Here is a 26,670-nt window from a genome sequence, read left to right as displayed (position 1 = left end):
CTTCCTGTTCGTCCTGCGATGTAAGCTTATCGTCTGACGGTGTTTCCGCTAATGGCATTGTAGACTGTAGAATCCCTGAAAAGGATAGTGAAGAAGGGCGAGTACGCGGCATTTGTAGAGGTGTTTGAAGTTGTAATGGAGGTGTAGATTGTGCAGGTTTGGAAAAGCGTTTATAGTAATCCTGCAGCATTGCTTGCAGGTTAAAAATCAAGTCCTGTGGCATCTGGACTGTTTGATCCTGTATTGGTGTGCTAGGCTGGTGATTCTGCTGTACGTTCTCAGTGACGTAAACATTGGAACAATAGTATCGGTCATCATCCTGTTCATCATCCTGGTACTTAACCCGCAATTCGGATGGGCTGTGCGCTACTCTAAAAGGTACTTCCTCCTCTGACTCATCGTCAAATACATGATGTAGTGGAAATGGCATGACTTTACTTGGGGAGGTGTGCTCCGGACATAATAGTTGGTCTGCAGGCGACAGGCCAGTTACAGGCATCAAGGTTGTTGAAGGCAACGTGGTTGTTAGAGGTAACTTTGTAGACGTTGACGACAATAGTATCGTTGTCAAAGGTGTCGTAGACGGTGGCTTCATCAACGGTGGCTTTGTCGACGGTGGTGTCGTCGACTGTGGCTTCGTTGACAATGAGGTCGTTGACGGTGGCTTCGTCGACGATGAAGTAGTCGACGGTAGCGTCATCAGTGAAGATGATCTCTTGGAACCCCTCCTCAACAGTGCTATTGTTGACGGCAAGGACGTCACTGTATGTAGCGCTTGTCGACGGTAGTACCTTACTCTCTTTAGTCGACAGAGGTCTTGTTGTAATCCTGCAGGATACAATGGTCATCGACAACAATGGAGAAGAGGACATTATCATAGGCGATGTCGCCGTTGTGAAAGTCGGTGTTATGGTTGTAGATGTTGTCGACGACACCGGCGACAAGACTGTCATCGACGGTGAAGGAATTTTTTTAATTTGTAATTTTTTATCAGGAATTATTTTTGATGTAGAAGGAAGCGATTTCGAAATTTTTCTGACAGAACTTTCTCTAGGAGCCGGTGTTGAAGGTTCAGAAGAGACTCTTGAGGAAGATTTCTTATGTGGCTCCATCTCTTTTCCATGAGATTTTTTAAGTGCTTTTTTCTGGGGCCCTGGAGGATCCACTTCCAAAGATCTTTCTCTCTTGTGGGATTTCTCAGTTTGCACAGAGTCAACACTCTCTTCCCCAGAGAAAGTATGTTCTTTTGATTTACGTTTTTACAACCACAAGAGGAGCCTTTCTTCTCTGTCTTTTAGGGTTTTCTGTGAGAAAGTTCTACAGATTTTGCAGTCCACAACCCTATGCTCTGGATAGAGACAATAAATACACTTGCTGTGAGGGTCTTCTGAATAAAGTCTCTTTCTGACACAGGTGTTGCATGGCTTAAAAAGGACTTTCCTTGGAGATCCTGACATGGTGGGAATGTCCCATACTGTAATAAAATATCATGTTTTAAAGCTGACCTGAGAAGTATTCAGTTGAAGTAACCTCTGAAGAGAGAAACTGAGCAGAGCTCAGGGAGACTCCTATCACCTTACCTGCAGTAGAAAATCTGAGGAACTGGATCCTCTGTGGTGAGGGTTCTAGAGGGTGCTGTCACCTGATTGGTATAGCTTTGGTCCTTTTTTAAGAGAGGACATAGATAGGCTCTTAAATTGAGCTCTACTTTCCTTTTAAAGCCTATTATTATAATATACACTACTTATTATGATACTGGGGACTCCCACTTCGACGAAGCAGAATGATTCAAGCATGTGAATCTATGAAAGATTCAATACTGGAGAAGTTGTCACTCCTGTGTACTATCTCTATATATTTCCAAGGAGTACAATCTATTTTATTTACCAGGAGTGCAAGTCCACCCATGGCTAGATTCTAAATGTTGCTTGCTTACCAAAAAACACAGCCTTCTAGCTTCCCAATGTGTCCAATTCCCCTATGTTCACCCAGTGTGCCACCCAAAATCTCCTCTAGTCTGCAGCTCCTGTGGCTCTCTCATGTGCACAGTCCCATTGGCTCGCCCATGTTATTCAACACCTCAGCCAAACCTATGTGTTCAACTCCGTTGGGTCACTCAACGTGAAATCCATGTAGCTCTAAGAGGGCATAACCATATGAATCTCCCTAGTGTTCAATTCTTCCATGAATGCAGCTGTACTCAGAGGCTTTTCTGTTCACAGAACAAAAGAAAGAGAGAGAGCAACAGAGAGACAGAGAGCGCAACAGATATATATATATATATATGTATATATATATATATATATATATATATATATATATATATATATATATATATATATATATATATATGAACATAAATTCTTAACAGATCATTAAGGCTCCAGCACTCCACGATGGTTTCAGGGGTTTATTTAAACAAAGCAGCTTTGTTTAAATAAACCCCTGAAACCATCGTGGAGTGCTGGAGCCTTAATGATCTGTTAAGGATTTATGTTCAAAGTAAAGACGAGGTGGCGTGCATCCCATTCCAGCACCATTGGCGATTAGGTGCAGAGAGAGAAACGCCAAACGAAGTGTTTATATATATATATATATACACACAAAAAAGAAGATCCACGCTGACCTCGATAGGGACAAAGTCTTTTGCCATTTGTACAGCAAAGTCTTTAAGCATAGGTTTGGCACAGTGTCAACCTTGCTGAGCTGTAAAATGACTTTGTCCCTATCTAGCTCGGTGTGGATAGCACTGTGCTGATCCTATGCTTAAAAACTTTGCTAGATAAACAGACATTTGAGGTGAGCAAATCTAGGGTGTCGCTGGTGTTACAGGGTGCTCCTTACTGGAGCTGCTCTACACCTAAACTTGGGAACTACCCAGAGTTCTCTCTTCTTTTTTGCATAATATATGCCTCACTCTAACCCTGAAAGGGATTTGTTTTGACATATACTGGGTGCTCCCTTGTGTCTGGAAAAAGCTAAACCTCTCGGAAGAGCTCTAATGAGAGCGAAACATGTGTCAGGGTTGCTTTTACTCATTCCAGGTTGGCTTGGATGGTATTTTATCAGTCCAAAGCTGTAATACTGTGCCTGGAGTGGTAAATGGCTTTTGTCATTTTACAGCTCAGCAAGGTTGACATTGTGTCAAACCTATGCTTAAAAACTTTGCTGTAAAAATGGCAAAAGACTTTGGGCCTCATTACAACCCTGGCGGTCAACGACCGCCAGGGTTGAAGTGGCGATCGTACTGCCAACAGGCTGGCGGTACAAACCGCCATATTTCGACTGCGGCAGTAGCGCCGCGGTAACACCGCTGGGACCAGCGGTTTACCGCCATGGTTGTCCCGGCGGTCTGAAACCGCTAGGGCAGCGCTGCCCTTGGGAGTTTGACTCCCCTTTCCGCAAGCCTGTCCATGGCAGTAGACACCGCCATAGAAAGGCTGGTGGGAAGGGGAGTCACAGAGCTGCTCTCCACCTAAATTTGGGAACTACCCAGAGTTCACTCTTACTTTTCCCTAATTTATGCGTCACTCTACCTCTGAAAGGGATTTGTTTGATATATATACACACTGGAAAAAAAAACAAAGGCTACAGGGAAGTTATAGTTATGAAATGGAATTTAAAAAAACCATAGGAATCCACTTAAAAAAACAGAGGTTACAGGGACGATATAGTTAGGTTCTGAATTTACTCCCAAAAAACATAGAAATTCAGCAGGTATAGTTAGAGTTATTTCAAGTAGCTAGAACTCGCACCCAAAGGTAACTATAACTCACACCCCAGCCATGTACAGTTTTTTCCTCAATAATTTGATTGCAAATGTTTCATTAACATTTTTATTGGCATTATAAAAGTTGTCATTAGTACAGTGATTCCTGGGGTAATTAGCAGTGCTTAGCGAGAGTGTGAGTTATAGTTACCTTAGGGCACGAGTTATAGATTTTTGAAATAACTCTAACTGCTGAATTTCTATAGCTTTCTATGTACAAGTAAACTTGGAACCTAACAATAATGTCCCCGTAACCTATGGGTTTTTTAAGTGAATTTCTATGTTTTTTTAATTCTATTTCCTAACTATAACATCCCCGTAACCTTTGGTGTTTTCAGTGAATTTCTATGGTTTTGTTAACGTAAAGTAATTTCAATTCCTATATGTTAATCCAACCACCGAGGCACACATGGCTGCAGTTGGCCCTATGACCAGGCTCTGCAGCCAACCCCTATACCCACCCAACCCCGCAGAGGGAGTTGCCCGCAGGGCCTGTCTCTCTGGGTTTGAGAATAGGTGTTGAGAGGGTGTCTCTGGGTGTAAGAGTAGATTTGACAGTGTCTGTGTGTGAGAGGGTTTATGTGAGTGTGAAAGTGGGTGAGATTGTCTGTCTAGGTGTGAGAGTAGGTGTGACAGGGAGTGTCTGGGTGTGAGAGTGTCTCTGTGAGTGGGTGTGTGAGTGTTTGGGTCTGTGAGTAGTGGGTCTGTAAGTGGGTGCGTGAATCTCTGAGTGGGTATGAGAGTGGGTGCATGAGTGTCTAAGTGGGTCTGTGAATGGGTACGTGAGTGTCTGAGTAGGTCTCTGAGTCTGTACGTGAGTGTCTGAGTAGGTCTCTGAGTCTGTACATGAGTCTCTGAGTGGGTCTGTGAGTGAGTTCATGAGTCGCTGAGTGCATCTGTGAGTGGGTGCATGAGTCTGAATGGGTCTGTGTGGGTGTGTCAGTAGCTGCATAAGTGACTCAGCCACGAAGGAACTGCACCTGCCTGTTCATCCAACAAGAGTCCACAGTTTTGCACAAAATGGCTCCCCACCGAAGTACTTTTTACTTGTTAGTAAGTGCTACCTCGTTGGGTAAATGTCTATTGTGTATTCTACACTGCAGCTGCATAATGGACCACAAGAAAATGTCTCCAGGCGACCTTGTGTGCTTTTAGCAATGTGATTGTTCCTAGTGCCTCTTTCTCCAGAATTCTGTAATAACATGAATCCTGCTCTAGAGAGGCCAATAAAAATACAAAGACATACATCTGCACAAAACCAGAGTCCTTCCTCTTATCTATCTGATGTAAGTGCTTCTTTGTTTTGTGGAGAATTCCTTATATTCCTTGGCATCAAGAATGCATCACCAAAATCGTCGGGAAACGCACTGGGGGCAACTTTGGTAAGCTGTCCATCATCCCGGCAAAAGGCAGTAAGACCTTTGCATACTACTAAGGTGGACAGTGCAGGGACTAGCAGGTGAAGCTTTCAGAAGATTTGCACATTTGTATATTAGTAACAATTTAAAGGAAGGCCTATGGACTCTAGAGTAGGGGGGCCACAGTGCCTCCTGTCTGGACCGATTTTAGACCTGGGGGCCCGATCCTCCTGGGCCTGGCTATAAGCAAATGGAGGAGGGGCAGGCAACGCGGCCACCCTCCCCAGGCAGATCCCAGCCCCGGGGACCCCATCACCTGGGGCCTGGCCTTGGCTAAATAGAGGCGGGGGCCACGTGGCCCCCCCTTCCTGGGCCAATTGTGGCCCAGGGACCCCATCCCCAAGGGCCCCGACATCTCGTCTGGGAGCCTCCAATGGCACCCAGAGTGCAAAGCGACAGCAAGGGGTCTCAAGGCCCCCCGCATGGCATTGCTTTTGCTACAAAGCAATTGTTTCATCTCTTTCCCTGCCCGCATCTCTGCTGGCAGGGAAAGAGATGAAACCTCTGCTTCCTGTAGGCGAGAGCACTTTGACAGCTCTCTCCCAAAAATTTCTCTGGGATCTGGCCCACGTAGGGACTCTATTCAAAACAAGCACAGGAGTCTGCGCTTGTGTTTTTTTTAAATTCTCGCCCACATCACGGATCCGTCACAATTTTAAGCAAAAATGTTTTTAATGTTTTGCCCTAGTGAGGTCCCTCTGGGACCACAACACCAGAGCTAAGGGGTCAGTGCATCCCTGCCCCCTTTTTAAAAAAAAAATCTGGGACTTGGCTGAAATTGAGTCGCAAGGTGGCTGCCTACAGTTCCTGGTTGAAGTGTTAGCAACCAATCGGATCTCAGCAGGAGATCGGGATTATTCGTAAAGCCTTTGTGCCTCCTGATATCTATTACTTTTTTTTTTATTTCTCAAAAACTACTGAACAGATTTACACCAAACAACAAAAAAGCCTCTTTCTGGACCAAAAGCTAAGTTTCTGTCAAATTTGGTGTGATTCTATCCAGCAGTTTGGGTTATAGTCATGTTCAAAATCCCTATAGGAATTATAATGGGAAACACACTTTTTTTTACCCCCTCCCTCCCTTTATCTCAGCCCCCGCTCGACGGATCACCCTGAGACTTTCCATGCACAACAACACCCTTAAGTCCACTTTATTTGGAAACTTTTGTGAAGATTCGTCAAATGGCGCCAAAGATATAGGCAAGTCAAAAATTGTTTTGTCTATGGAAAGATGATCTTAACTATAACTACCCGTAGGTAATATACACACAGACATATATATATATATATATATATATATATATATATATATATATATATATAGAAAGAGAGAGAGAAGGAGAGAGGGAGATTAAGAAAGTGAGAGACCAATAGACTTACTTAATGCCAGCAGAGAAGCTGACCACAGGGAAGAACAAGCCATCAAGGTTAAAGTTCTCGAACATGCCTTGCACTGGATATCCATTGATGCGAAAGGAAATGCTGGGCACGCTAAGGTCCAGGCAGCAGCTGACCACATCATCTGCAGCCAGCAGATGCTGATTTGGCGAAGCCACTGGGCTAGAGATCCGGCCTGTGCAAGGAAGAAAAGGAGCAGAGAACAGAAATGTGAGAATTCCAGTTTCAGAACTGCCTAAAACAGAGATATGGTATCCAGAGCACCCAGCCCACTAGGTCCTCATGTGTATCCCAGACATGGAACATACAAGAAGGCATGGATAATGCAAGTGCTACTCCTTTCGTGATGTACCTAGTGGCACTATTAATTTCTGCTGGCACCAATGATTCAATCTGCGTTTCACAACTCATTCCATGTACTGTCTGTTTACAATGAATGCCTGGTCTTTGCACAGTTGTGCTACAATACCTTTAAAACACCAGTGAGCACAATGTGTCTCTGTACCAATAAGCACAAGCAGGCACAGCCTTAACCTCAATCGTCAAGAAGCTCCTCCAAAGAATATCACCAAGTATGTGTGGAGGGGGACTTGAAAGGGGTCATGTAAAGTATTTCATTTTTCATCCTACTGCAAATTGCAACCACCACATTGATGTTACAGCTCCAGTGATGCTTAGATTTGGACTTTTGTCCCATTATGACCACATCTTCATCTGTTCACAAGTCGGATTACCGTTTCACTACAAAATTTGAAAAACAACTCTCACTCTGACATCATTGTCATTATTCTTTAAATATCTCATACCCACAGTATGCAATGAAATATTTCTTAACTGCACTGTTCAACAATATGAAAGAAAGTAGGGAATAATAAACTGAAAATATATTTTGTACATTTCTTCAGTATTTGCCCAGAAAAACATTCAATAACAGAAAGATTAAATTTTTTTTTACTAGTTTTGGCTTTGTGAGGTAACAGACCAGCACACCGTGACATTACAATTTTCCTCCATTAAACACTGGGGGCCCGATTGTCTAAGTTTACGATTTTTTCTATTCATAAACTATGAGTTAATACTAAGTTTACAACTGAGGAAGGTCTGCAGTCGGGGCGGAGAACTCTGCACTTAAAAAGATAGATCTTTAGTATATTTTTATGTGTGGAGTTGTCCGTACCAACTACAGAACCTCCACAATCGTAAACTGACTTTTATCTCGTAGTTTGTGAATAGAAAAAAAATATTAAACTTACACAAAAGTGGAAATTTACCTATGTGAATCAGGCCCTGTAATTGGGCGCACTCTCCTTGTACTGGATTGTGTGTTGGAGGAACGAGGGATACAGACACAACCACCTACAATCTAAAGCTCTTCACAAAAACCCACTGTAAAAGTCTCAAACCGTGAAGGTGTCCACAAGGAACAACTTTCTTACCAGACCAGAGATGTAGTCCATCAAATCCAAAGGAGTAGAGATCGTCCCCCACGCCGTTGGCCCCCCAGCCCTCTCCACCACCAGGGTAAGGACTGTAGCCCTTGGTCATGGCCCAGCCAACTCGCAGATGTGTGGCGTCCGCTGTCAGAAATGGCTCTACGTAGTCCACAATCATCTCAAAGTACCACTTCTTGTATTGTGTGGAACCCTCTGCTGTGCCCATGAAGATATTAGGTCTCATACTGGAGAGATCAGAGGAGGATAAATTAGTGACACTGATAGGTACCCAGCCTAGCCATTCACCATGTAAAATGTGGAAAAGTGATGTCCACATTCCACTAACTGCCCACCCTCTTGGCCAACAACAGAGGAGTGATGATTGGTTGGGATACAAATACTGTTTTTTACCTGGATACGTAGTTCACCAACCGCGTCTGTAGAAGCAGGTCCCGGCGGGGAAGGAGGTTTTCAGTGATAAGGTTCTGGTTGGATCTGACAGCAACACCATTGCAGACACAAAGAGAGCAAAGGACATCCAGGACCTGGTAATAAGAGACGGGGAGGGGACAGAGAATATGAATAAAAGAGAGAGAGGCTAGAGATGAAGATTGGTTGATAACATGAAATGGGAAGAGATGATTGTTAAAAGCTCAGATAAAAACACAGGGCCTCATTTACAAGAATCTGACTCATTAGCTCCGATGTGTCAGATTTCTCGCAACGCCCTAAGACTCCCTAACGATACCATGGATGCGCTGTATTTACATTACAGAGCTCCATGGTGCACATTTTCACAGATGTGTCAGAAATTCTGACGCATCTGTGGCGCTAAACTGACGTATTGCTGGACTAGAGTCAAAAAATTGACGCTACTCCAGCAATGCAAGGAAGGCTTTTGAAGCAGTAAAGTCGTAGGACGACAGAGTGAAATGGTGTAATTTTCCCTGCGTCAGTTTTGTGGTGTTTCCTGAGGGAACGCTTACCTTGCATACATTATACCTAGTGCAGGTATGGTCGGACGCACAGCTTTACAAACGGACGCATTGGGCCCAATGTGTCAGTTTGTAAATGTGGAGCAGTGTAAAGCCCTGCTTGCGCCAAACTTGCGTAAAATAAAGTGACACACCAGTGGTGCAAAGGCCTTGTAAATGAGGCCCTAAGTACACATGTTTCTGAGTGACAGAGAGAGTGAGATGACGATGGAAAAAAAGGAAGAAAACTGTAAAAATAAAGATAACAAATTGTTGGGCTGTGGAATGGTAAACAGGCATTTACCCCTGCCATGAGTACCTGACTCCACATGAAACTGGCCTTCTGACTTTTTGATTTGACATTGGAATCATGATAATTTAGTGTGTGCATAGAAGCTTAGGCCTCTCCCAGGTAATGTGAGAGCCATCACCCATTCTATGACCTAAAAGGGTGTACCAATTGTGCCTTCATAGTAGGCATTGGACGACGGTCCCTGCCCTGGGTTCAAAACAGTTTTGGGGAAATATTTGTATTGGTGTTATGCAATAAAACTGGTATACAAAGAAGTTGTGATGGCAAGAACAATAGATCATACAGGACTGAATCAGTAGGAAAAAGACAACACAAGCAAAGACATTGTACCAAGCTAGTGGAAAACTCTAAACCTAGAAAACAGCATGGCAACCTAGGTGGGGTAAGTGAGGATGGGGAAAGGAAGGGGAATATGGTGGACCCAAGAGACATCTATCTTAATATGGAAGTTACCAGGGAACCAGAAGTATGGACCAGTTAATGAGGGGTGTAAGGAGTATTTGAGATTAAAAACCCAGAAACATAGATGGGAGTTGCCCAATAGCTGTACAATACATTATATTGGTAATGAGAAGTCTACCTAGCAGGAGATAGTGTAAACCTGGATGACGCAGGGCATAGGTAGAGGAGGGCAACTCTGCTCAGGGACTGAAGAATTCCACCTGAGTAAAGGGCAGATTCATGGGGAGATGGCATCGTCAGGCTGGGTCACCATGAATTGGGTGAGAATGCTATCCCCTGAGTGAGCAATCAGAAGCTGTTGTTCGTCCCCAGCCTCTTCTCTGTGGAGTTCTAGAGATTCCACTTTGGTCAAGGTGCTCAAGGAGTGATGTCAGGCCACGCTGGAAGGAGGTTGGGGACTTTTCTAATTTGCTGCGATGAACAAGTTACTTATCTTTGGTATTGCATTATCTGGTAGAGAAACACTGAGATATGGAGGCTTAGATGACAAGGCCTGTAGTTCACTCACCCTTTGGGCAGATGTTATGGCCACAGGAAATGATGTTTTGATGGTCAGCAGCCTGAGGGCACAGTTGTGGATTGGCTCAAACGGAGCACACATCAGAAATGTAAGAACCATGTTCATGTCCCACAGAGGCAGAATGAAGGACAAAGGGGAAAACATATGTACCTATTTACAATACCTATTAGAAACCTATTTACAATGGTGGACTTAAACAAAGAGGGTTGGCCAGGCAGCTGCAGAAAAGCCCTTAAGAGTGCTCAAAGCAGAAAGCGGATAAAGGCAGACAGATAGCCCTTAAGGGAGCCCAAAGCAGAGCTCTGCTGAGCAAGGGGTGGAATGAAAAAAAGAACATCAGAGAGAGAAGCTGAAGAAACTAAGAGGATCTAAAGACTTCTCTGTACAATATTTTAAAAATCTTTGCCAACTGCAGGTGTATACCGTTTTTGTGGACGAACGCCTGGCTGCTAAAATAACATCACTGCTTTCGGGAGGAAGATTGAAGGCTGTCAGCTGTCGCCGCTCAAATTCCACACATGAAGGTGTGGAGTTGACAGGTTCAGGTGGAAACCCTCCCCTGCTGCTGTGACAGAAGAACTTCCCAAAGAGAGCAGCCTGATTGGAGGATCAATGCTAATTTTCAGAAGCTCGGGATACCAGACTCTCCGTGCCCAGTTCAAAGTCACAAGGATCACTTGGGCACCGTTGTTCTTGATCTTCTTGAGAACTCTGGGCAGGAGTGGTATTGGTTGGAAAGGCATACAGAAGGCCTGAGCTCCATCTGCGACGAAAGGCATCATCGAGCGATTGCCACCTTGGAATTTCCATTGCGCAATACTGCTGACATTGCACATTCTCTTCAGAGGCGAACAGATCTAACCAAGGCTCTCCCCATTGCTGAAAGTGTCCTTGCACCACCTCTGAATGGAGACGCCACTCATGATCCACTAGCCATTGACAGCTGAGTTTGTCTACACTGGCGTTCAGAGAACCTGCCAGGTGTTGAATCACCAGGGTTATGCCCTGATGTTCTAGCCATGCCCAGAGATGCAGGGCCTCTTGACATAGGGTCCACGACCCCACCCCACTTGTCACACTACCACATGGCAGCGGTGTTGTTCACGAACACCTGCAATAACTTCCCCTTGAAAGAGGGAAGAAATGCTTTCAATGCTAGCCAGATCACTCAGAGCTCCAGAGATTGATGTGGAGTCTGGATTCTGCCAGAGTCCTGAGTCCTCTGATCTCCACCGCTCCCAGATGGCTGTCCCATCCCAGAAGTGCAACATCTGTTACTACTGTGAGGTCTGGTTGGGGAAGGGAGAGGTGTCTGGATTTGACCCAATCTCAGTTCTTAATCCACCACTGCAGGCCTTTTGCAGTTCCCTCCAAGATCTGGACCATGTCTGAGAGATTTCCCTGATGCTGGGCCCACTGGAACTTCAGGTCCCACTGCAGAGCCCACATATGCCATCCAACATGAATGACCAGAGGATGCAGGAGGCCAGGAGGCCCAGCAGTCTTTGAGTCAGTCCCATGAATACCCAGGATAGAGGCGGAAACATCTGTATCATAACCTGAATATCCTGGGCTCGCTGCTCTGGAGGATAAGCCCGAAACTGCACTGTGTCCAGAACAGTTCAGATGAAAAATGGTCATTTGAGATGAGTCAAGGCACGTTTATGGTGAACCCCAGCGAATGCAGGAGGTCCACCATAGTCTGGAGGTGGGAGACGACAGTCTGGGTCAAGGCCACCATCAACAACCAGTCTTCAAGGTAGGGAAAGAATGAAAACTTGCGCTGGTAAGGCCGATTGGGAGCACGGTAAACTGAAAGTGCTCATGGTCTACCTTGAACCGCAGGTAACGCCTTTGGGCAGGCAGGATGGGAATGTGAAAATATGCATCCTGTTTGTCCAACGCTATCAAAGACAGGCTAGGGCAGACAAGACCTGAGGTAATGTGAGCATCTTGAACTTCTTCTTGAATAAGAGTTGATGGTCCATAGATCTAGAATAGGGCGAAGACCCTTGTTCTTTTGGCTATCAGAAAGTAGATGGAATAACAACCACTGCTTACTTCTGATATTGGGACCCCTTCTATAGCTCCCTTGGCCAAGCAAGCTGTAACTTCCCCTAGGAGCAGAGACAAATGATCTTCCACCAGCTGTTCATAAGTTGGTTATACTGGGGGAGGGAAGGATTGAATAATCTGCAGAACCCAAGTGTCTGATGTAACAAACTGCCACTGGAGGAGATGATCCTGAATTTTCCCTCCAACTGGACAAGCATGGTCCTGCAGAATCAAATTAGGACGACTTGGAGGGTGCAGCTGCTGGGGGCTAGGTGGTGGATGACTTCTGGCTTCAAGACCCTTTAGGAATGAAGACACTGCGCCCATGTACTTGCATAGCTTGGGGAGCTCGCGCAGGACAGTGGCTGGCATAGGGCTGGTGTGGTGATATGCTCCTTCCGTGGCCACTTAAGTGGCAAAAGGCTGACGGTGAATGAGGGGTCACCGAGAGGCCCATGGAGCCTGCCTTCTCACCAAACAAACGAGTCCATCGAAGGGCATGTCCATAAGGTTTGCCTGGACATCCCCCGAAAATCCAGTTGTTCTCAGCCAGGCAGGGCACCACAAGGCCACCATCGATGAAACTGTTCTGCCCAGTGAGTCAGTTGTATCCAGGCCACACCTAATGGTGAACTTTGACATATCTCTCCCGTCTTTTACTGCTTGATAGAGGATGACTCTGGACTCCTCTGGGACCTATGGAAGCACCTGTGCAACTGTATCACATAAGCTGTGCAATAAACAGCCCAAAAAGCATGAGGTGTTCACAGTCCTCAATGCCAGGCTGGTGGAAGAAAACATCCTTGTACCAAGCTGGTCCAGCCTCCTGGATTCCCTGCCCGGGGAAGCAGAGGCTTTGACTACAAAGTTCTCAGGGGTGGGGTGTTGGCTGCGGAAACTAGGGTCATCCGATGCAGGGCCATGACGGTGGGCAATCATCCTATTTACAGGAGCCCCTGTGCTGCCCTATGCACCACAATTGCATAGGATGTTCCCTCCTCAGTAGCCACAGTGGGGGCAGAGAGCAATCCAGTATCTGGAGAGGTGTGCAATCCACTGGACTCTTCTAGTTCCTCATACCAGTATATAGGTCTCTCTAACTGGTGTTTTAAACAACCCCTCTGAATCTTCTCCCATGCTAATACTCAGGCAACAATCTGGCACCTACGGGAGCCGTCCTTGCCGTTATCTGTGTCAAGCAATGCCGGTTCTGGCACTGGATTGTCTGGGATCAGCATGGCTGGCACCAGGAGCATCAACGTCATGACTGGTGCCAGAGAAGGTTGCATGGGTACGACCGACACCAGGTCAGGATCTGGATTCAGGTCCATGAGACCCCATCGGAGCCTAAACCGAAGCTGCCATTGTGGAACCTGATGGGGCCTCCTCCAACCCAGAGGGGCCTGAAGGCGTTCCGGAGGGGTCGGCCCACTTGAATATACAACGCATGGCCTCATAAAAGTCTTTTACCTGAAGGGGGTTACCCCAGCTCCCAGAAATGGAGAGAGGTGCGAAGTCAGACAATGATTACGCAGAACTGTTTGCAACTCATCTTGTCAACTGATGGACGAGGTGAAGTCGAAGTCCGCTAAGACTTCTTCTTTTTGTGCCTCTTTCCCGAGTGTCTTAACACTCTTACAAAAACATGTGACAAAATATCAAAAAAAGCATGTCAAAAAACGACACCTCAGAAAGAAAAGAAAATGCTTTTCAGAGCCTTTGTAAATACTCAGTATAAGCGTAAACAGGAACATACCCAAAGCATATGTTTGAAATTCAGCAAGTTGCATCTAGGACATCTGTCTGAGGCCTTAGGAGAGATTCTGTGTACACGTTTGTGGGAAACATTTGCTCAATGTAGAACATAGAATTGGATTTATTGAAACCAGGCATTCCTGGACTATGACCTGACTTCTTCTCTGCGTCAGGAAGAGGGTAGTCTACTGACAGTTGTCATGTTAAGTTCCGCTCTTATGTAAACACCAGATCCTTGAGCTGACATTCAGTGTGTTAAGTGATGTTTGTGCAGGGAGTATGCAGCACATGTATGGTAGTAGGACACTTTGTGGTGACAGTCTGAACACTGAAAAGAATGGATGGTCCCTGCCTTAGCATGGCACAAGATAGAAGGTGGACACAGTTTCCCTATACAGTGAAAGTGTATTTGCTGCAGACACTGGAGTGATGGAAGGATGGAGAAAAGCTCCCCTTAGAAATTCAATCAGGTCTTTTTTAGCAAAAGTATGCTGATTAGTTCCTTCTCAGCACTGTAATTTTGTCGATTGTACAGAGGATTGGTAGTTTTTGTTGTTCAAGGTGAGGAAGTTTCTAGGCAGGGGCTGTCCATTTTGTCTAACCCTGATTATTACTTCAGACAAGCTGATGGCAGCCATGTGCATAGATCTCATACTTCTCTGTGCTGTTGTTTTTGATGCTCCTGTAAGGAGCCAGCATCATACCTACATGCTCTGAGAGGCATCACCTATTGCAAGGGCTAAGTCTAAGCAACATCTATAAAATAACATCTGAAATGAGACCAACCAAAACAGGTTGTGAAACCCTTGACAGTGGATGCACACAATGTGCACAAAAAAAGATGTAAACCACCCCACTTTGTTCCAGTTCTAATTCTTGGGAAGGCCACAAATGCTGAAGATGAGAATTGCCACATAGGCCAAGGTGAGGATAGTGCCAAGTCATAACATTCAGAGCGAGGCCACAGACCCCAGCAACTTAAGAGCCACCACAAGAGCAGGACCACTAAACACGGTAGTCGTGCACCACCCTGGATTACAACTACAGCATGCAGGTAACCACAGAGCTTAAGAACTGTGAGAGGATGAGATGGTGAGCTGCAGACCAAGGGCGGCATAGCTAATTAAAGGCTTTGAGTAAGTAACAACCACAAGAGGATCTTAAACTCAACTGCTGGCCCCACTGGGGAGTATTTAAGAGTACAAAACTTGTGCCTAATCATTGACATATCCTGCGTTATACTAGCGGGATCAAAGACACTGGGGAACTTTGTCAATGGGGGAGGTGGGAGGATGCCAAAGGGTGTAGGCCCTCATGAAAGACTGTAAGCAGGATTACTGCCCCATGTCTGACTCACCCAATTGAACTGTGTAGTATTACGTTCCACTGTATTTAAACTACTTTTTTGTAAATCAAAGGACTGGAATATACATAATTGTGTCTGTTGGTTGCTCTCCACACTGCCTCCCACAGTAGTCTTTGACTGCTTGCACTTGCTGCCTGAGAGTTAAGTGCAGAAATGGTGTGCTTGACACAGTTTGCAGAGCCATAGTAGGATGTAGAACAAAACACCAGTAGCAAACGACCTCAACCACCAGGGCTGGGGCCCAGTAGCCCATACCTGCCCTGTGGCTCATCCCCTGAATGGGGTCTGACACAAATAAACAAAAGGAAAAAAGAAGCAACATAGAATAATGAAAAGCAAGCTAGGGGACAGAAAGAGAACTAAAAATATAAAAGCACACAAAATATAGATAAGGACAAATGGAAAAGGAAAACGAGAACAAAACAGCGCACAACCTAAAGAAGTAAAGGTTTGAAGGTAGATTGTGGCAGAGCCCTCTGAAATCAGCTGTTGCCTACAACCCTGGCAAGCCCTTACCTTATGGTTGCGCCCATGTTTGTCGAGCAGTGAAATGATTGACTTGATGTGATTCTCCTGGATTATGTTCAGCACCTCAGGACTCTCAATGAGGACACAGTACAGAACCTCCAAGATACCTGTCAAAACACCAAAGGAACAGGAATAACATGGGGCATACTAGCCATGTGGGAGTTTGTCGACTGTACAATACAGCATGGCTTCACCAATTCCTGCACACACGGATCACATCACCTGTAAGCCACTGAAAATCTATCTACATATTGTAGGGTGTGTGCCCTAAACAGAACTGCATGATCTGGATTTAAAACCAATCAGCACATCACACTACAAACTTTGTCATTTTTGTGGCCAAAGCTTATTGTGCCTGAGACACAGTGAAGCTTAAGATTCATTAACATAAATGTCATGTTGTATCTCTGAAAAAGGAATTCATAAACGTTAGTTCACTATTAACTGTATTTTAATTTCTAAAATCTTGGGCAGGATTTTTTTTAAATTAGTAATGGAAGACATGATACTATTTTAGGAGTACTTGTGCCCCTGTAGGTTTTGTTTTGAAAAGAATACAGACATATCAGATATTGAGACGAAGTAGACCTGCCATGCTAATTCAGCCTACTGATTTACTGGAGTACAGTCAACTCAGAGCCCATTCACTGTCCACAGTGTTTCACTGGGTCAGTCCAATATTTTTTTTTTAATTAATTTAGGGCTCTCTTCCCAATAAAAGCTGGATTCACTACACTTTTTGTAAAAAAGAGGCAAGAGCTATTCACAAAGGTAGTTTACACTTGTAACTTACATGTATAATTTACTCCTACAGGTTTGAGTCACTTTACCACTTTTGGCTATTCTCAAACTCTGAGTATAATATTATTAAAAAGTAACTTACATATCTCCAACCAAATTTACAATCTAAAGTTTTTACTGCAAAAAATAAACAGTAGTAAGTCTATCACCAAGCATGGCCAACCACTGGTACTACAAAACTTGCCCATTGAACATAATGGAGGTAGAGACTTAAAATAAAAACTTCATAATGAACAATGTTAAATTTAATTATTTAAAATAACTAATAAATACATACATAGAATTATATAATTTAATGTTAAAAAATATCTAAACATTAGAAAATATTTTAAGAACCTTTTAATTACACTACTTTAAATTAATACTACACATCACTTTTCATAATTATCCATAGATAATAAAAATAAATAAAAATATTTTAAGGGGAATTTATTTTACATTTCAGAAATAGATATATATGTGTAAATAAATGTGCCTTATTGTTTCTGACAAGCAGATTATACAAGTGCCATGTAAGCAGTAGAATGACAACAACGATTAATGTAAACAATGTGTTTTGTCATTGAGCAACACTGTTGTGACAAGTTATAACAGAACCAAAAACACAAATGTAACCAAAAGGCAAACACATCAACCTGCTTCTCTACCTTCCTTCCACACTATTCACTCCCCACATTTGCAGCAACATAAGAGTACAGCGATGTTTGGCATCTGCTTAAGCGCTCCCTCATGTAATTGTAATTATAATTGTATTTTTATAGCACTAACTACCCCTGACAAGGCGTCAAAGAGCTTTTCGGCAAGTAGCATGCTAATCCGGAACCCAAAAGAATTAGTGGTGGATTAGTATTGGGAAATATGAGCTAATTTGAGCGGTGGACACGTGAGTCTGTCAGTTGGACTGAATAGAATAATGGACGGATAAAAGAGGAAAGAATCTAGGAAGTGTTAGTTGGGAGATCATAGTAGTAAGATGAGGTTTGGCATAAGTAAAAGGAGAGATGGAGGAGGGAAGAGTAAGTAGAAATGGTTTAGGGAGATCATAGTAGATGAAAGAGATTTGGGATGAGTAAAAGGAGAGACACATGAGGGAAGAATTAAGTGGTGTTGTTTTGGGATTCATACTAGCAAACTGAGGTTTGGGGTAAGCCAGGAGGGAAGAGTCTAGGAAAGGGTATTTTGTACAGTAGGCGTAAAGTAATGAATAAGTAGATACATGATTATGTAGAAAGGGAATATATGCATAAGGAAAATAATATATTGAGATTTAAAGCTGCATTGCATAAACACAGACTTTCAATTGTTGCAGTATTTGAAGGTAATTTATTTGTGTATTTTTTATAACTCATTGTTTTTAGCTTTTCCTCAATATTTAAATAGTAAAATGTTCGTAGATAGTTATGATAATATTTACCTATTGTGATGGATAAATAAAACAGAGACTCATAAGTAACTAATCAAATAACATACAGAATAGCATAGAATTATATATATATAAATGTGTGTGTGTGTGGCGGTTGCCACTAGGTAAGTTATAGTTAGGACCTAAATATATGTACTCTAAGCACTCGTCCTACTATATATATTGATACAATCAAATTTAGTCCAAACAGATTCCAAATATTCTTCTTTATTTCTTATTATTATTTTCACTCCAGCCAAGCCAACACGTGTTTCATCTGGGGTGTGTCGCCCCACGACTTCCTCAGGGCCTTCTACGGTTGTAAACAATACACAATGTATATTCTTTAATGAAATGCTGAGAGCAACTGCTTGAGCATTTTGGACACCTGGGAGGTGAGTTGCTGTGATGACAAAGTTCCTGGCTAAGATCCTGTTAGACCTGGCATCCTTAGGGTGGTCTTACCCCAAACCTTTTGCCTTTTTACCTCCTGTTTTGTTGCTGTGTCATTTTGTTGGCCTAAGGAGTCTGGGCACTTTGCCACGGCTAACCAGTGCTAAAGTGCACGTGCTTCTCTCCTAAACATGGTAACGTTGGTGCATCCACAACTGACATATTTAGTTTACCTGGAAGTCCCTTGTAAAGTGGTATACCATATACCCAGAGTCTGTGAATTAAAAGCTACTAGTGGGCCTGCAGCACTGATTGTGCCACCCACTTAAGTAGCTCTCTAACCATGTCTCAGGCCTGCCACTGCAGAGCCTATGCGTGCAGTTTCACTGCCACACTGACTTGACATCTAAGACCTCTTGCCAAGACCAAAACCCCCCTTTTCTTACATATAAGTCAACCCTAAGGTAAGCCCTAGGTAGCCCACAGGGCATGGTGCCATTTAAGCAAAAGGCAGGGCATGTACCTTTAACTTTTTCAAGTCCTGGTAATGAAAAACTCCTAAAGTCTTCTTTCATTACTGTAAGGCCTGCACCTCTCCTAGGCCAGAATTGGGAATTCCTTATAATATCTTTAAGCTCTAATTCCTGATCTTAGAGGAGTAGCTGCATCATGTTTACTACCAAAGGAATGGTAATAATAAATCCTCTTTACTGGTAGAGTAAGATTTATTGTTACTGTTTTAAAAATGTCACTTTTAGAAAGTGAACATTTCTCTGCACTCTCTGCCCTGTGTGCCTACAGCCTATCTCCAATACACGTCTGGCTTGGGTTAGGTGACAGTCACACTTGTGCATTCCCTTCAAACACTCACAACACAGGATACTCAGCTACATCTGCATTCATCTGCGTACTGATGGGTCTTCCTGGGGAGGAGGTTGGGAAGGGCTCACACTTAGATCTCAAAGGGTAGTGACCAGGGCCCACACAAAGGAGCTGATTACCCCCCCGATAGTATGGAGTTGCAGCTGAGGTGAAGGGGGGCCTGTGCACTTGCCAGAAATCCTTTGTCTTCCCCGCATCAAAGGCACTTTCTAGTATAAGTACTGTGTCTCTTGACCCACTAAGACAGTACACTACTGGACTAAGAAGAAACTCTGCTGGAGTAAAGGCTGCTGTGCCAGAAGGACTGACACTTTGCTGTGCCTGACTGTTCCCAGGAACTGCTGCCCTGCCTTGTTGAGCTGCCCTGCTGACTCCCTTACCCTGACTAGAGTGAAGGTCTCTACTTGGACAGGGTGCAAACCACTGCCAACTAGAGACCTCATATTTAACATAGCCACTTCCAAATTGCCTGGGGCTCACGTGACAAGCGCCTGGACCTCGTTTCCCTCCTGCTTATTGAGGTAGTATATGGTGGTTGTACTGTAGGTTTGAACAAGCAGGGTCTGGGTGGTGAATGACTGGTGAAAGACTTTGAGAGCTAGGTAAACTGCATGGAGCTTGAGGAGATTGATGTGATAGGTCATCTCCCTTTGAGCCCACGTGCCCTGAATCAGGACATGATCCATGTGAGCTCTCCATCTTAGTAGTTATGCATTCGTCATTATGAATTGAGAAGGGACCTGTTGGTGCAAAGGCATCCCTTGCAGGAGATTAGCTGGAGAGCACCACCATTTTAGGGACTGTATGGTGTGAAGGGACAGCTTGATCTTGTCCTCCCAGTTGCCGGTTAGTTGGTCCCACTGGTCCACGAGGCATTCTTGGACAGGCCGCATGTGGAGTGGAGCGTTTGGAGTGAGGAAGATGCACAAGGGCATCGAACCGAGAGGAGAGGAAACTTCCCGCACTGTTGGATGAGATACCTTTATGAGAGAGCGACACTTCTGAAGGATCAATATGTGTCTCTCCTCCAAAGGACACAATTTTGCCTGCATGGTGTCAATGGAGGCTCCCAAGTAATGTCTGAACCGGACTGGAAGTGAAGGAGATCGCAGGTCCAGTTGAAATGACGTTGGGCTTCTTGAGAAGTTGACGCCTTTATGAGCCAATCATCTAGATATGGGTCGACGAAGATTCAGTGCTTCCTGAGATGTGCTGCCACTACTGCCATGCACTTTGAGAAGGTTCTGGGTGCTGACTTTAGGCCAAATGGAAGTACTGTGTACTGGTAATGGTCCTGCCCCACAACCAACCTCAAGAACGTTCGATGTTTCTGGTGATTTCAATATGAAAGTATGCATCTTGAAGGTCAATGGAGCAAAGCCAGTCCTCTGGTGTAATTGAGGATAGATTTGATGTAATGACAGCATCCGGAACTTTTCTCGCCAAATCCACTTGTTGGCTACTTTAAGGTCAAGTATGGGCCTGAATTTCTTCTTGTCTTTCTGTTTCATCAGGAAGAATCTGGAGTAAATGCCCATTCCCCATTGTTTGTAAGAAATTGCTTCTACCGCCTTCTTCTGTAAGAGAATGTTGACTTCCTACCATAGGGAGATGGCGATTTGGAAGTATGGACGGCGGAGGGCTGTTGAATGTGCGACAATACCCATTTTGCACAATATTCAGAACTCAGGCGTCTTGCGTGATGTTTTTCCACTCTGCCAGTTAATGAGAAATGCTTACCCCCTACTTGAGTGGGTAACGGAATTGGGGGTAGGTAAGACTCATGGCTTGGATATTCTTGCCTGTTTACCCCCTTGAGCAGGCTGTTGGTTCTGTTAATCTTTCTCAACGTCTACCCAGCTCTTGACAGTGGACAAGTAGGAGCTGTACCTTGCCTTGACCCTCTCGACACCGACTGGGACCAAAGTTATTTCTGCGCGGAAAACTTCATTTTGGGCCTCCCACATCCATCAGAGGTTGATGGAAGAACCTTGGAGGGAGACTTACCTTCCCCTCGCTCTGAGTTTCCACCTCCAGCCTGCTGTTGTTGTCGCTGTCTCTCCTCAGTTCCATGGAGGCGAATCTTCGTAAAATGCATCGCAAAAAGTTCCTGGAGTGATGTCATGAGTCAGGAACATGAGATACTGAAAGCCAGATGATGCAGACTTCATGAGGGTTTGTTTTGGCCTTCTTTCTCCCACAGGCTGGGCACTTGTCAAATAAAGTAGGCATTTTATTTTACAAAATACCTCACTTTTCTGTCAGGAAAAAACCGACAAATGCAGGGAGGTATGAAAATCATCAAATGAAGGTGTTGTCACCAACTTTTACTGGAAGATTTTGATGGGAAAAAGCCTACAAGGGCCGAGCTCAATGCTCCAGGATCCCATCAGCAGGAGCTGGAAAAAAGAACTGAAGCAATTGTCACCTGCTGAGCACGATAGGATACTGGTGGTCTCTGGGTCCTTAAAGGCACTGTCTCTTATTTTAACTCATATACGTACAGCCTCTGGGGAACACTGCCCTGCTTTACTTTATCTCTCTACTCCTTCAAAAAAAGGGTTTGCGAAAGGCATGTATGCAGCTTTACCAAAACATCATGACATTATATACATATATAATTCTCCTGGCCCCTTGTTTGACTCTTAGATGAAGAATTGGGCCATTGTACCCTACTCCTATAAGTTGCTTAATAATTTTCTCTCTTTTACATGACTCTGCAAGCCTTCTCGAAGAAAGGCGAACATCACACTTAAGAAGAGATATTGTGAAAAAATGCTCCGGGGTCCCCGCATGTGGGTGGGACGATTCAGTGCTTATGACTATCTGCAGAGATCCCCTACGAGGGAACTTGAGAAAAACACATTCTCTGTAAAAATCTGTAGTAGATTTGGAAGAACCAATTGTAATTTATGGAAAACTAAATCCTTGTAGTTGTGTTGTTCTCCTAAATACAAATGGATCCAAAAAGTAATCATATAACAAATCTCTCAATTGCTTCAGTCACGATTCCTTCAATACGCCTTTGGCTCAACATTTATTCTCATCATCACTAAACACTCATCTTTGCAATTTCTCTTTGTTTATGTGTTTTAAAATGCTCAGTTCATTGGTAAAATTACTGATACAAAGCCATACCCACCATATGGTTTCCAAACCTTCAACAGGATTTATTTTTTTAGTAAATAACAAACTACCCAGTTCCTTCATTTGATTAATTCTTGTGCTCTGCGTTACTTTGAATGGTGCACATTAACCAATTGTGATGATCATTTTAATTCTAATCCATATCCCATTTCCTCCGAACTTGTGGATAAAAGGAGACAGTAGCTTTGTACAGCACAGATCTGCCTCTTTAAGAAATCTGCAGCCAGGCTTCACAGATGGACCCACCTGTGGTCAGACCTCCCACAGACCTAAGGTTGAAAAGTTTAAAGTGTGCCAACTGTAACAGCAGCAGAAGTGACTGTAAACGAAATGGCCATCTTTCTAGAAATCAGTTTCGGTTTGCTGGAAGCAATAGGCTTGAACATTTTAGGAAAGTGTTTCCCAAACTGTGGGTCGCAACTGACTGGTCGGTCCCGGCCTGATATCTAGTGGGTCCTGAAAGTCCAAGCAATAAAGATCTTTGAATGTTGTATTTATTGCGTCAAATTTACCGTGTTTCAAAGATGGAGGGGTCAAATGTCATGCTATTTCTTCTGACAAATTGCTGATGGGATTGGTGTTTACAAACTGCTCTCATTTTGCTGTCCGAGAGCGAAAAGTAAACTGGATTATGTGACAATCTTGCTGGGGTATCAAGACTGTGAAAGGAATGGCGTTTAGGATGTCATTGTTTATAACACACAACAAAATTTACATTCCTGTACACAAACTGTACACATTCAACAGTTAGTAAAGCAAAAATGAAGGAGATTTTTTGTAATTCTGAAGTGTGATGGAAAAAAAGATGTTAATAGAGTCAAAACTATTCAAGACACTTTACTTGGTGATGCATATATGATAAATATTCACTGAAATCCGATTTCTACACGCTATCATTTGTGTGCAATATAGTTTTATCAGCAAAACTGAATGTCTGTGCATATCCAGTGGACATTTCAATGGAAAATGTGAGGTCTGTAAATGACAGTGTGCTACCAGACAATGCTTTATACATATTATAATATAATATCATCTACCACACGTCCATTTAGGCTAGGTGGGTCACAAAAGTTTGTCATTCTAAAAAGTGGGTCATGGTTCAAAAGAGTTTGGTAAGCACTGTATTAGGAGCCATTGTTGCTAAAACAATACCACTGCTAACAAAGTGGGTGAGGAAAACTGGGAGAAGAAGGTGAAGTGAAGCAACATTCCAAAATGATCCTGCACTCTGGTGTTCTCAAGAAAAACAAATATTAGTCTTGTCACAAACAAGTCACTTTCCTTTGGTAACGTTCTTTATGATAGCTACAGCAGTTTACAAATTACATACTTTAATACCTATACAGCACCAAACCAGATATGGAAAACTTTGACAACAGTATGGACTCATTTGTGCCAGAGAGGACTGCCTAATGTCAGCACTGGTGCCTCTAGGGTACTCGGAAGTGATGCTGGCGCTACATAAAGGATGCCCAAGTATTAGTGATGTCAGTTTTGTCTGTTTTTTCCTGCACTGCCATAGTCACTTATTAAGGAGAAGATTTGGAGTTGTGGCGATGGAAGAGAAACAGGGAGAGTATTTTGCCTATCTCCTTCTTACTGAGCCTCTGCCTCTGCAGAGTTCAAAACCCTGCTGCTGAGGCAGCTGCCACCGCAGTTGCTGCCTGGAAATTTGGTGGCTATCCTCCCACAGTGTTTAGTACTGCTGTTGGAAGTGACATGATAGGGGGCCAATCTCAATGCCTTGGGGTTACTCAACTCTGTTTAAATAATTCAAAAACATTGTGTGCTTTACTCCCATGGAGAATTTGCCCATGAAAAAGTATATCCAGACGTCAAATTAGGAATTGCCTAAACATTTGTTGTCCTCATCCAAGCATGTCAACACTAAACAACATAGGTACTCATGGAAAATTAAACAACAATGGCTGTGTCAAGGTCTTTTTGCATCACTTTCTTGAGATATCCATAATACCTGTAATAGAGTGAGAAAGAATGTCCATATAGAGGCAGACAGCTTAGGAATTTTTGGAGCAACCATGCCCCATAATGCATGGGAATAGTGGGCAAAGAAGAAGGCAGAGTTAGAAAGACACAGGGCCATACTAACTGAGGTGAACATTTTGTTTTCAATCATTTCCAGGGCCTATACCTTTCTAACCAGTGTAACACAGTAGACAATATTTTGTTTATGCCTGCAGGAAGAGGCCTACGCATCTATGCTCTCCGGAGTGAGATGTACAAACCAGTAGTGATCATTGATACCTCGAGGCATGATCACCTGGAAGACCAAAGTGTCATAATCACATCATGGAAGCCTAAAAAGTGGGTTTATGTTACCTCCTGAGATACTTGGTGGCCTGTGCTGCGTCAGGGATTTGATTTAGTCTTTGTAGTCTAGTATTTGTTGTCTACTGCACTGGCACCAAAGTTAAGATTGGCTCCAAAACGTTAATGATAATGTAGACAGCAGTACTGTATGCATCATTTTCAATGTCAAATTGGTTAAATACTCCTACCTCTGTGAGGTAAGACTAATCAGTGATTTCCGAAGCAGCGTTGGCACTAATTTCAAAGCCTCGGGCCTAAAGGTATCCAGAAAGCCATGCCTGAAGTTACCAGCGCTACAGTAGAGCCAGTCTGTGTCAAATAGGAGGGATGGACGCAACTGTAGCAGCCCCATGAGGCATGCCGGAGGGATGTATGACGCTAGAACACATGCCGTAAGGCCGACGGGTTCAATAACGAAAGCGTTAGAATAAAGGTGGCATTTTCACGCCAGTTTCTAGAACAAACTGCAACAGCACGCCGGCATGTAGAGTTCATTGAAACGTACCTTAACAACGAATGCCTAAATCAGGCGGTCGATTATAAAGATTTTTCCCCGTCACCGAGCCTCCATTATATTGGCTGTTTTCATAGAGCTTTCTTCTTTTTTCCGCCGACAGATGACACAGCTGGCCGCAGAGGTGCTGCAGTGTTTGTATCCAGTGTTGCGCTGTGGTCGTGCTATTTCTCCCCTTCCATGCTGTTAGCCCTAAATCTGTCCTTTCCCCTATCCCTGAGCCCTAAATTCGACATCTGTGCGCTTTTCCCCTCCCATGCTCTTAGCCCTAAATCTATCCCGTCCCCTGCCCTGCGCCCTAAATTCGACATCCATGCAGAAAAATAAATAAATAGTAAATGTAATCGTATTCGTCTAAGACGTTATTTTTCGTTGTAATTTCATGTGTGCAGTAGAAATTCGGTCTGAACACTGAATCGGTAAAAAGATGGCCGTACTAATGACGCCGTCGTTCTGCCGGTTTCGTTATGAAGGCTATGCGTTCAAAAGCCTTTGTGGTGCAAAAGAACAACTTGACAGGTCACAGTGTCATGCAACTTAGCTAAGCACGAGAGCCAATTTGAATGTGTCTATCACCATCATTTGCCTGTGAAAGGATGTGCAAGACATGACACTCAAAGATTGGAAACACATCCGAAAATTGACTTAAAAGAAAACAGCAAAACGTCTTAAAAGAGATGCTAGAAAAATGCGGCTCTAGACCCTCACTTGTCCTGTAGCATGGAAAAAAGCGAGCTGATATCAGTGGTGCATGGGGACCTGTGGTGGAGCCACAATGTCAATCCAAGTGCAGCAGCACAACTCCAGTCTTTTATGTATGTAGCATTACAGTGCATTTATAGTGTGGTGAGGCAAACTTCGCCCCTGGGCAGCCACGTAAACTTTCTGGATATAATCTGGCATCTATGTACAGAATCTGCAGGAGCAAGTAGTAATTGGAATAAGGCTTGCAGCACAAACTAACCTGGCTTCAAGTCCTGAATGGATGTGAATTAAGGGAAGGGGCATCAATGTCCAGAGAGCTCAGGGGAAAAATCACATATATAGTTTCTCAGGCAACTTCTTTTCAACCACAGTCAGAATATCAGTATCAAAGGTCAATTTCGATGTGACTATATGGTAGCCCCTAAAACCACCAAGCAGCAGAGCCCAGTGCTCAAAGGGAGGAGTAAATCACCAAACCCTCCTTCATAGAGAGGGCAGCCAGCA

The 26,670-nt window shown here is 43.8% G+C and overlaps 1 protein-coding gene across 8 annotated transcripts in view; it reads right to left on the bottom strand.

Annotated features, from left to right (window-relative positions):
• RYR1 (ryanodine receptor 1) overlaps positions 1-26,670 on the bottom strand; it is a 1,068,376-nt gene that overhangs the window by 866,832 nt on the left and 174,874 nt on the right. For all 8 annotated transcript variants that reach the window (XM_069206982.1, XM_069206985.1, XM_069206986.1 and 5 more), the window contains exons 16-19: positions 15,980-16,098; positions 8,430-8,563; positions 8,022-8,263; positions 6,568-6,760 (exon numbers count right to left, since the gene is read on the bottom strand). In XM_069206982.1, coding sequence (XP_069063083.1) covers positions 6,568-6,760; positions 8,022-8,263; positions 8,430-8,563; positions 15,980-16,098 — 688 coding nt within the window. The remainder of the gene's footprint in view (positions 1-6,567; positions 6,761-8,021; positions 8,264-8,429; positions 8,564-15,979; positions 16,099-26,670) is intronic.

This window comes from Pleurodeles waltl, chromosome 9 (genome assembly GCF_031143425.1).
Source record: "Pleurodeles waltl isolate 20211129_DDA chromosome 9, aPleWal1.hap1.20221129, whole genome shotgun sequence".
Lineage (NCBI taxonomy): Eukaryota > Metazoa > Chordata > Amphibia > Caudata > Salamandridae > Pleurodeles > Pleurodeles waltl.
Note: the sequence above shows the minus strand (reverse complement) of the source record. Positions and strands in the feature narration are given on the sequence as shown.